At 37.6% G+C, this 12,366-nt stretch overlaps 1 protein-coding gene across 1 annotated transcript in view; it reads right to left on the reverse strand.

Moving 5' to 3' along the window:
* BACE2 (beta-secretase 2) overlaps window positions 1-10,574 on the reverse strand; it is a 200,894-nt gene extending 190,320 nt beyond the window's left edge. The window contains exon 1 of the mRNA XM_074213848.1: window positions 9,998-10,574. Coding sequence (XP_074069949.1) covers window positions 9,998-10,348 — 351 coding nt within the window. The 5' untranslated portion in view covers window positions 10,349-10,574. The remainder of the gene's footprint in view (window positions 1-9,997) is intronic.
* Between the last annotated feature and the right edge of the window lie 1,792 nt (window positions 10,575-12,366).

Here is a 12,366-nt window from a genome sequence, read left to right on the forward strand (position 1 = left end):
AATAACTAGATAGTATAAGGTAGAGATATTGCTGTAGTAGAGGAAATGATGAGCTGGTGGATTTAGAAAAATGTGGCAAGACTTGAACTTATGAAGGAAGATGCAATCTCCTTTCAGAGAAACACAGGATAAGTAGAAATAAGCATAGTACAGTGATAAATGTATATCTGTGAATGTATATGTATATATGTGTGTGTGTATGATTATGGATATCTATGAGTATGTATATATTTGTAAATATGCATATATATTATATAAATGTGTGTATGTGCATATTTGTATTTGTAAATATGTGTTTGTGTGCATGTGGTTTGAGTGAATGGAAAAGAAATTGACAATTCTTCAGTTTATCTGAGAATCCCGAGGGTAGATGATTTATGAGACTCATTCCTGAAAAAGTGAGGCCAGTATAAACCATGTTTCAAATGATTAAAAAAATTTTATTTACTGAGGTCAATGGGGTTAGGTTACTTACCCAAGGGCACACAGTTAGGCAATTATTAATTATGTGAGGTCAAATTTGAACCCAGGTCCTCCTAACTTCAGGTCCAGTGCACTATCCAATGCACCACCTAGTTGCCCCTCAAATGATTTTTCATCATATATTCCAGCAGAGTATCTCCCTGTTTTGATATGAATCAAAATTATTCAAGACTTCTTGAAAGATAAAAACAGTAGACATAACTTAGCAAGTACAACTAATTATTATAGTAGCCCTATATCATCCATTTTGCTTTTAGGAAGTATAGTTTTCCCATCATGAAGGGATATAAGATCTGCTAGTAACTGAAGAAACATAATAACAGGGAAGCTCCTTGTTGAGGGTATATATATTATGTGAACACATCTTTGTCAAGATGTTACTATTCTCTATGGGACTATAAACCTTACTTTGCTTGCTGATTTGCTTAATGGCTTGATCAGTTTGGAGAGAACTTACTATTTTGCCTACTTTTACTACAGCACAAACATTTTTGAGACCCTGTGAATTTATCATCCTTCATTTTCTCTACTCTGTTTTATTACTACCCAACAAACAGATATAGTTTTATCTTTTGGAGTCTAACTTTTTAAAGACTTGTTTAGTTATTTGTATTTTGCTGATGGTTCTTGTCTCTAGATAAATATGAACCAGGTTTAATATATTTAAAAAATTTTTTAAGCATCTAGATTTAATTAATTAATTAACTTATTTACTTATGTATGTATGTATGTATGTTTTTGCAAGGCAAATGGGGTTAAGTGGCTTGCCCAAGGTCACACAGCTAGGTAATTATTAAGTGTTTGAAACCGGATTTGAACCTAGGTACTCCTGACTCCAGGGCTGGTGCTCTATCCACTGCACCACCTAGCTGCCCCGATTTATTTTATATTATTACAATAATTTTGATATAAGAGTAAACATAACCCCACCCCCCAAGAAGATGAGAAACCTCAAGAATAGTCAGAGAGAGAAAAAAAATGTACTTCAGTCTGTGTTCAGATTCCAGTGGCTCTATCTCTGGGGTGAGTTGCTTTCTTTATCATAAGTCCACCAGAGAATTTGCTTCAATATTTTTCCCAAAGTTGCTATTACTAGCTGTATTTCCCTCCACTCTATTCCTCCCCATTCTCATTTATTCTCTCTCTCTCATTTCCTCCTGACTCTGTCCAAAAGTGTGTTGTAGCTGAGTACCCTCTGCCTCAATCTTCCCTCTCTTCTATCACCTATTCCCCCCTTCCCCCATTCCCCCTTATCCCATCCCTTTCTTCTCATTTTTCTCTAGGGTAAGATAGATTCCTATACCCTATTAAGTGTGTATGTTATTTCCTCTCTGAGTCATTTCTGATGAGAATGAGGGTTCATTCATTCTCCCTTTCCACTCCATTGAAAAAGCTTTTTTTTTTTTTACTTTTTGCAAGGCAAATGGGGTTAAATGGCTTGCCCAAGGCCACACAGCTAGGCCCAGCCACCCTGAAAAAAGCTTTTTCTTGACTCTTATGTGAAACTTCTTAGCTTCTTCTTCTTCTTCATCTCCTTTCCCTTCCTCCCAGGACTTTCCTTTATCACCCATTGACTCCATATTTTTTACTGTATTATACCATTATATTCCACTCCTTCCTGTGCCCTGTCTATATAAGCTCCTTCTAACAGCTCTTATGAATGAAAAAGTTCATATGAGTTATCAATATCTTCTTCCCATGCAGGAATACAAACAATTCAATATTATTAAGTTCCTCATAGTTAGTGCTTCTCATCCACCCCCTCTGTGGTTCACCAGTCTGTACTTGGAGATCAAACTTTCTGTTTAGCTCTGGTTGTTTCAATAGGAAAATTTGAAAGTCCCCTGTTTTATTGAAAGTCCATCTTTTCCCCTGAAAGAGGATGTTCAGTTTTGCTAGGTAGTTGATTCTCAGTTGTAAACCAAAATCTTTTGCCTTCCAGAATATCATGTTCCAATCCCTATGAGCCCTTAATGTAGATGCTGCCAATTCCTGTATAATCCTGACTATGGAGCCTCGGTAGTTAAAGTGTTTGTTTCTCGATGCTTTTAGAATTTTCTCTTTGATTTGGGAGTCTGCGAATTTGGCTATAATATTCCTGGAAGTTTTTCTTTTGTGATCTCTTTTGGGAGGTGACTGGTGAATTCTCTCGATTTCTATCTTATCCTCTGCTTCTTGGATCTCAGGGCACTTTTGCTGTAGTATTTCTTGAAAAATGAAGTCTAGGCTCTTTTCCTGCTTGTGACTTTCAGGTAGGCAAATGATTTTGAAATTATTTATTCTGGATCTGTTTCCAAGGTTGGTTGTTTTTCCAATGAGATATTTCACATTTTCTTCTAATTTTTGGCTTTTTTGGAAGAGTTTTATTTCTTCCTGATTTCTTGAAAGGTCATTAGCTTCCTTTAGTTCTATTCTGCATTTGAAGGAGTTATTTTCTTCAGAGAGTTTTTTTTATCTCCTTTTCCAGCTGGCCAATTCTGCTTTTTAAGGCATTCTTCTCATTTGCCTTTTTTGCTTTTTCCATTAGGTCTAAACTGGTTTTTAACATATTATTTTCTTCAGTATTTTTTTCTATGTCTTTCATCAGGCTGTTGATTTGCTTTTATGATTTTCTGCATCACTTTCATTTCTCCTTCCAATTTTTCCTCCACCTCCCTCAATTGCTTTTCAAAGTCTTTTTTTGGAGCTCATCCATAGTATGAGCCCATTTTCTATTTCTCTTGGAGGTTTTGGATATGGAGGCTTTGTCATCATATGAGTATGAGTTTTTATCTTCCATGGGACTAAAGTAATTCTCCATGGTCAGATTTTTTGTTTTCTGTTGTTTACTCATTTCCTCAGCCCAAGACTAATTTACTTCACTTCCAAGGCTTTGGGGTGTTTTTTTTTGGGGGGGGGGGACACACCCTACTGGGACCTTTATTTCTCCAAGATCTTATGCTCTCTTGCCTGTGCTTTGATATGTAGATGACCACAGCACTGCCCTCTGCCCTGAGGCTATAAGAAGGAATCCTGCTATCTTGGATCTTGGAAGCCCAAACTGTAACCTGGGTCTGAGTATAGGCAAACAGCAGAGTCTCACCCCAGGGAGAGCAGAGAAATTTCTGCAGTCTTCACTGACCTCCTTACCATCTGTGGGCTGTGCTCTGGAGGTGCAGGCTGGTTTCTCCCAATTCTCACTGCAGGTTCTGTGGCCAGTGTTCCCTCACTCCACACTTATTCTGGTGTAGCAGAATTCTTTTCCGGCCCCTTCAAGCTGCTTCAGAGTTGTGCTGCAGCCCGGGCTTTTTCCAGCTCCTGATCCTGGTGAAACACACCTTTCCCGTGGAACTTCTAAGTTCTCTTGAACTGGGAAAATGCATCATTCAGTCTTTCTGTGGATTCTGCCCCCTCTACATTTTGGCTAGAGTCAGAATTTGACAGCTTTTGGAGTTCTGGGGGGGAAAGAATTCTGGCGAAATGCTACCTTCATCAGTTTTAATGTATTCTGAGTGAGTGTTTTAGAGGGTCTTGAGTGGAATGTTCCCAAATAAGACCTTCCTAAGGTTTAATATTCCTAGTGAAGTCCTCTCGGGGTTAAGAAACTTTAAGACAAGAACAGACTATTACTCTTAGACTATTCTTAGAAGAGAGAGAGACATCTTTCATTTCAAGCAAGGCACCTTATCTCCTGATTTTCTTAATTGGGGGAACAGTAGACTATTTCTAGAGAGGTTCTGCATTTTAAGTTAGCCATCTATATAATGATAAAACTATTTTTACTGGGAGAACAGTAGGCTATTCTCAGAGAAAAAAAACCCTTGAATTCCAAAGGACCTCATAAGCCTCCTCTAGTTTGATGATAAATACTGAATAAGAAGATAGTAGACTTTTTTTAGAAGTCCTTGCTTCTAAAATAAGAAATTATTTCATTTAGATAGACATCAAAAAGTCATTAGAAATCTTTTTTCTGATATCCTCACCATCTGGATGGTGAGGTAATATTTTATGCAAACATTTTATTCTTTTTACTAGGTAGATTTCTTTGCATAAAGATTGTAACTGAAAACCTTAACCAATCAGGTTGGAAGAGAGGGGGGCTAGGGAGAGAGGATTGTGTTAGGCCATATTATCTTGCTTGATTGGCAATTTGGGGCAACTCCTTGATCTTCACTACCTTTGTGAGACTTGGAGTGTGCCCTTTTCTCCAGAAAAGCCAAAATAACTTTTTTCTTTTTTTTTTTTTGCTCAGAAGAGTCTCTATATTTTTTAAGTGGATTTATATCCCACACAGTCTGAATAGGAAGAATCACAATGACTAAATAGGATCATATAGAATGGGCAGAGTGGACAGACCCCATCTAATGTTAATGTAGGAAAACATTTTTCCACTCTTCTGGGGATTCTGAGTTTTTTTGATTTGTGGAGGCAAAGAAATAGAAATTGAAGGGATGCAACCAACTGAGGAATGGATAAATAAATTGTAGTATATAATTGTATCACTTTCTCTCTCCAAGTTAGAACCATGTGCTCCTGGCCTAGACTATGGTCTCTATTCCAAGTGGCCAGACTCACTTGAGTCTGAGTCAGATAGTTCTTATGCCTGTTTTTCCTTTCTTTCTTTCTCTCAGGCAACTCACCTAGACCTTTGTTATTTGCCCTGTTCAAGCAGCCTACTGTCTCTCCAGAAAAAAAAAAAAAGTTTTAATCTGAGAACTTGGCAGGTTTCTGAAATGAACATCCTGAGCTATTTCAACTCCAGGGCTAATCAAAAGTTCTTCAACTTCAAGAGCTCTCAATATTTATTGGTGACACTAATTTCTCCCACAACCCTACTATTCTATAAGAAATGATGAACTCAATAATCTTAGAAAAAATGGAAATATTAGCCCAAAATAATGAAGAGAGTAATGAGCACAACCAAGAAACCATTGTATAAGGTAACAGCAATAATATTTTAAGAAAAACTCTGAGTAAATATTATAAATACCAAATTATTGAGAAATTTAATAAATACTTCAAACCTATATTCTTGGTTAAAAAAGTCTGATTTCTTTCTGTAGTAAGAAATAGAATGTTATCTCCTCATAAGCTAATTACAGACCCAGGAAGACAAATGATTAGGAAGCTGGAAAACTTGTCCTGCCTTTGTTATACTTTAAATCCAGGAAAAAATAACAATTCATCCTCCTTTAGTGTTGTGAAACCTAATAGTTGATCTCCCTTATATTTTGTTCATTGATAACTACTCCCTTTCTCTGTTTGGGGTGGTTGTCTTGGATAGATGGACTCCATCCATAGGTTACAATAAATCTTAGAGCACAAAATTTCATATCTAACATTTTCTGTAATTTTATTATAACTATAGATTTTGAAGGTTTACACTATAAAGAACATAAGAAGAAATTCATCATCTACATCCATAGAAAGAACTGATAAAAAGTATGTGGAGAATAATTGTACACACACACACACACACACACACACACACACCACCTATTTGTGTCTAATGATGATCTTCTCTAGGACAGGGGTGAGGAGGAAGGAAAATTAAAAAAAAAAAGAAATTTTCTTGATAACTATGTTATATATTTAAAAGAAATAGCAAATTGTATATACTAAATTTTCAGTTTCTTCTGCAATCATCTTTTAAAATCATACTATGTTAATGCTTTTTAAATTTCATTAATTAAAAATAAAATTAAATAAAAAAATTGGAACTATACCCAAAGGCTGTAAAACTGTATGTTTACTAGGTACATACTAGATCTTTATCCCAAAGAGAAGAAAAGAAAAAAGGCTCTTTGTTAAAAAAAATATTTATAATGGCAAAAACTGGAAATTGAGTTAATCAGTTGTGGTACATTATTATGATGGAATTCTATTGTATGATAAGAAATGATCAGGGGCAGAGCCAAATTGTTAGCATTAAGACAGGAATTCCAAAAACTCTCTTCCAAAATACTCCAATATCTTAAAATTATGACTCAAACCAAATTTTAGAAAGGCAGAACCCATAAAAAGACCCAGTGAAACAAATTTCCAGCTTGGAAGATTCAAGTGAAAACTCTGTTTTCCTTGGGTCAGAGGGGTAGCAGTACAGTTAAGGTAAAACTACCTTAGTGAACTAGCTCCTCCCTTCCAGGAACAGCCTGTGGTGCACTTGGGTCCCTGGGGCACCTGGGCTTGTGGCAGCAGAAGCAGTTTTCAGTCTTCCCAACCCAGGGATCACCAAGCACAACTTGGAAAAATAGCATGGAAACTGCCAGAGTGAACATGGAACCCAGGTCAGTGCAGTTCCAGTCCTGGGAAATGAAAGAAGGCTTGTGGAGCCACCCAGCAGGGAGCCACTGGGCAGTCACTCCCAGATCACTCAGCCCATGGAAGGTAAGGGGATGGGGAAGACTGTTGAGGTCTCTCTGGTATTCCTGGGACAGGACTCTCTTGATTTGATTAAATTTGGACCCTAGTTACAATCTAAGGCCCCCTATTACTAGAGCAGAGCATGGACGCTTCTCACGGCTACAGGGCAGAAAGAAGTGCTTATGGTCATTCACAGACCAGAGCACAGGCAGAAGAGCAGTTAAAGCCTCCCATAAGACTTTGAAGGAACTGAAGTCCTTGCAGGGGGTGTCTCAATAAAACTTCAAAACCAGGGCATAAGTTGGGGAAATAAGTAATCAGGAAAAAAAAGAAGAAACTAGCCATAGATAATTACTTGGACCCAAGGAGGATCAAATCACATATCCAGAAGATGACAAAGTCAAAGCTCCTGCATCCAAAACTTCCAAGAAAAATAGGAATTAATGTCAGGCTATGGAAGAAATAAGTAAGAGAGGTAGAGGAAAAATTGGGAAGAGAAATGAGAGCAATGCAAGAAAAATCATGAAGCTTGATGAAGGAGATACAAAAAAAAATACGAAAGAAATTAACATGCTAAAAACAAGCTTAGTCTAATGGAAAAAGCAGTCCAAATTAATGAGAAGAATGCCTTAAAAAGTAGACCTGGCCAGATGTAAAAGGAGATAAGAAAACTCTCTGAAGAAAACAATTCCATCAAATGTAGAATGGAGCTAAAGGAAACTCATGACTTTGCAAGAAATCAAGAAACAATAAAACAAAATCAAAAGAATTAAAGATTAGAAGAAAATGTGAAATATCTCATTAGAAAAACAACTGACCTGGAAAACAGATCCAGGAGAGACAATCAAAAATTATTGGTCTATCTACCTGAAAATCATGACCAGAAAAAGAGCCTTGACTTCATTTTTAAAGAATTTCTACAGGAAAAAGCAGAGGTTAAATAGAAATTGATGGAATCCACTGATCACCTCCTGAAAGAGATTCCTCCCAAAATAGTTCTCATGAATTTTATAGCCTAATTCCAGAACTCACAAGTCAAAGAGAAACTATTACAAACAGCCAGAAAGAAGCAATTCAAATACCGTGGTGTTACAGTTAGGATTACAAGGATTTAGCAGGTCTTTAATTTCTTGGAATATGATAATCCATAAAGAAAAAGAACTTGGACTGCAACCAAGAAGCAATTACCCAGAATAACTGAACATCCTCTTCCAGGGGAAAAGATGGACATTCAATGAAATAGGGGAGTTTCAAACTTTCCTGTTGAAACAACCAGAACTGAAAAGAAAGTTTGATCTCAAAGTATAGGTATCAGGTGAAGCAAAGAGAGGGTAGATGGGAAGGAAAAGTTATAAGGGATTTAATAATTTTGAACTGCTTGTATTTCTTGATGGGAAGATGATACTGATAATTCAAATGAACCATCTCAACTAATAGAGCAGTTAGAAGGAGCAAGGCAAAGACAAGGCAAAGGAAAGAACTGAATATGAAGGTATAATAAATTATAAAGTTGGAGTCAATGGGTGAAAAAGTAATGTTATGGGAGAAAGGGAAAGGAGAGATTGAATGGGTCAAGATATTTTATGTAAAAGAGTCAAGAAAAAACTTTTTCAATGGAGTGGAAGTGGGAAGGTGAGTGGGGAATGAGTGAGCCTTCATTCTCATTGGAACTGGCTCAGAGAGGAAACAACAAATACAAAATAAAAGGAGAGGAAGGGAATGGGAGAAGGGGGCCAGGGGGAGGGGAGGAAGATGTAGGTGATAGAGGAGAGGGAAGATTGTGGGAGAGGGCAGTCAGATACAATACTTTTTTGTATTTTTTTTTTTTTGTAAGGTGGTGGGGTTGGGTCACCTGCCTGAGTCCATGTGGCTGGGTGGTTGTTGGATGTTTGGCTCCTTCTAGGTCCAGTGTCAATGCTGCCCCCAACACACTTTTAAGGATGGATGAAGTGAAAAGAGAGAGAATAGAATAAATGGGAGTGGGGAGGAATGGATGGGGGAAAATACAATTAGCAATAGCACCTGTGGGAAAAAATATTTTCTGGTGGACTTATGATAAAGAATGTGATCCATCCTAGAAACAGAACAGGTGTATCTGAACAGAAATTAAAGTACATTTTTTCTTTTTCTTTCACTTTATTTTTTGTGAGGTTTTTCTATTTTTGTGGGGAGAGTTGGGATTATGTTTACTCTTACAACAAAACTATTTTAGTAATATATAAACAAATAAATTTAAAAAATGATGAAGTGAATAGTATTAGAAATCATGGGAGAACTTACATGAACTATGCAAAGAGAAGTGAGTAGAACCAGACAGATCACTGTGCACAGCAACAGCAATATTGTAATAATGATCAAATGTGAAAGATCTAGTTACTTTTTTTTTTGCAAGGCAATGGGATTAAGTGACTTGCCTAAAGTCACACAGTTATATAATTATTAGATGTCTGAGGTCAAATTGGAACTCAGATCCTCCTGACTCCAGGGCCAGTGCTGACCTAGTTACTTTTGATTCAAGAATTTTGATCCAAGAGAATTCCAGAGGACCCATGATGAAAAATGCTATCTACTTCCGGTGAGAGAACAGATGATCTCCAGTGCAGATTGAAGCATACTGTTTTACTTCCTTTATTTTTTCTTGTGAATACATTTTCATTTGCAACATGGCTAAAATGTAAATATGTTTTATATGACCTCACACATGCAAATAAAATTTGCTTGCCTTCTTAAGGAGGGAGAAGGCACAGGAGGCAGGAAGTTTTGAACTAAATTTTTTTTTAAATGATTGTTAACATTTTTCCATATAATTGGGAAATATTTTAGGAAATAAAAATAATTTTAAAATATCAGGATCACCACGAACTTCACAAAATATTTCATATACTTCCCTAAGCTAAAATTTGTTCAGTACTTTGTTTTCATTCGGGTCCCTGAAATTCACCTCCCACATGTTCCTCCCCAAGCAACAAAACTTTGTGATTTATAACTGCAAACCACTAAATATAGGAAAGCCCCAGAGCACCTGGAGGGCAAATACTTTTAAACCCAAAAGATCAATCATGCAAAATGGCCTAAGTACATTACTTCCAAAAAATTGCCAGGGAACTGAATGGAAATGTGAAGCAGGGGTAGGGCAAGTGAAGAGATTTCCTGAAAGTAAATGAACACTTACCTCCTGTGGTGGGGTCCCAATAAGCATTTCCAGGTAGTAGCCCCGTCCAGAGTCCCCTTGCAGATTATTTATCATAGGTAGGAAGTTGACTAATTCCCTCGTGGGGTCCAGCGCTAAAGATAAGCCCTCTGCAGCCGCATCCCGCGGGTGTCCCCCGGATTCATTCCCAAGTGGTGCAGCTCGCGATGCAGTTACTGGGGGTGGGCGTGGCAAAGCCCCGTTTAACTTGACTGGGGAGACTTTCAGGGGTAAGGTGAAGGGAGTCGAAGCCTGAGCCAGAGCCTGAGTGATACAGGGGAATAACAACTGAAACGACAGTAGCAGTAGTTGCTTCTCCGCTAAAGTGCACATTGGCAGCAGCTACTTTGACAAATTTGCTGGAAACAAAAGCAGGAGGGAGGCCGCCACAGCTCGCTTCTCGGGACTGTGGGGCGTAAGGAGGAGCTAGGATGGGAAGACTTCCCTTACTCCCTCCAAGCCGACTCTCTCACCCCTGACTTCACCTAGCTCCTAAGAAATAGAGGCAAAGTTTTTTTTCCCCCTCCCAGCTCCCAGAGCAGACTGGTGGTAATTGTGTCTCCAGAGCTGAGCAGTTTTTCCCCACCCACTTTTGTTTGTCTTTCTCCTCCTCCCCTAAAAACAATAAGCTCAGGAATTTCCCAAGACTGGAACTAAAGTCTCAAGCCTGAAGGGTGTGAGAAAACGTCCCAGAACTCTTAAAGAGGCAAAGACCTAAATTTATTTCAAATTTTAGATAAACCTATGACCTATTTCCTCACTTGGTTTATGGAAAAAGGCCAATCCTGCACCACAACTCATCAAAGCTTTCCAAGGATAAGAAGACTAGTACACACCAGAGCTAAGGCAGGAACACCTGCAGTGTCACTTTTATAGCAAGGTAGGTCAACATACTTTTACATCTAGGTAGTTGAGTTTCCGGCTAGCTGGCTTAAACTCATTCCAAGTTTTTGTCATAAAAGTAAGCATTTTTCTGATCACCAGAATGATATATTTAGAGTTATAGAATCTGTATGAATGGAAGTAGAATGAGGAGATTGTTAAAACAAAAATACTTTGAATGCAATTAAGCTGGCCAGCACCTGCTTATGGAGGGTTCCCTCAATGATACAGCTTCAACCATTTCTGGAAGTGTCTCTCTCCCTGCTGAAAAAAACGAACCTTTCCCTTACTTTTCATAAAAGCAGTTGCTGGCTGCCATCCAATGTGTAAATATAAAGCTTTTAAATTATACATATGTAAAATGGGCCATCAGTGCTACCTCCAGCTCACCTTAGCTAGAGGCATCTGTTAGCTCTGAAGCTCACTAAATACATCCCATAATGTAATCCTTAATTTCTGTTTTATTTAACTTATTAATTTAACAAACAGGAGGAGCAATTACACAAAGATAAAATTCCTTGGTTTCCATTGCAATGGGAATAGAAAAACTATTTCTCAGTTCACTCATTGAATCATATTGGTTATTTTATAAACAAATTTAATGAATATTCTGGTTAGATGACAGAGTGATCAGAAGCTGGGCAGGCCTGCATTTTCACTATTCCAGAGCAGATTAAAAAAAAAAGACAGAGGACCAGAGAAATAATCAAGAAATCTAAAAAAGAAACTTCTGTAGTTATGTACAAAGTTTGTCAGAAGCCTATAAGGAAAGGATTCAGCAAAAAAAGGTAGGTGTTGGAGCACAGCTCATAGAAACTTTCCAGTACAGACCAGAAGAATTATATACCTAAGGACAAGAATGCTAGAACAGACTAGAATTAATGCATGGACACCTACTATGTCTTAACCCTGACTTGAATCAGGAGCTCAGTCTAGTAGATCAATAATCTGTTTTTCTCCCTAGAATATTGAAAGATTTCAACTTGTCAGCTTAAGCTGCTTCTAAATTTTTGAAGACCATAATAGACATAATAGGCAGGACACCTTATACTACAAATAAGAACCAATCAGGGCTCCACTTTTTGCTCTTTTTTGATTTTGTTCAGTCATTCTTCAGTTATGTCTAACTTTCTGAGAGTTTTGGGGTTTTCTTGGCATAGATACTGGAGTGGTTTGCCATTTCCTTCTCCAGTTCTTTATACCAATGAGACAATTTAGGCAGAGTTAATTGACTTGCACAGGATCACATGGCTAGTAAGTGTTTAAGGTCAGATTTGAACTCAGGAAGATGAGTCTTCCTGACTCCAAACCTGACACTCAATGCATTTTACCACTTACCTCATCTTTCCTTTTAGAAGTGTACAAAGTCATGCCCTGACCCAAATGAGTTTACAAATAAGAGACGATAAAGATAAGGATCTAGAAAGGCCCAAGACAAAGCAAAAAGAACATTACAAATTTTAGGAGCA

The sequence above is a fragment of the Macrotis lagotis genome, chromosome 1 (genome assembly GCF_037893015.1).
Source record: "Macrotis lagotis isolate mMagLag1 chromosome 1, bilby.v1.9.chrom.fasta, whole genome shotgun sequence".
Classification (NCBI taxonomy): Eukaryota; Metazoa; Chordata; class Mammalia; order Peramelemorphia; family Peramelidae; genus Macrotis; species Macrotis lagotis.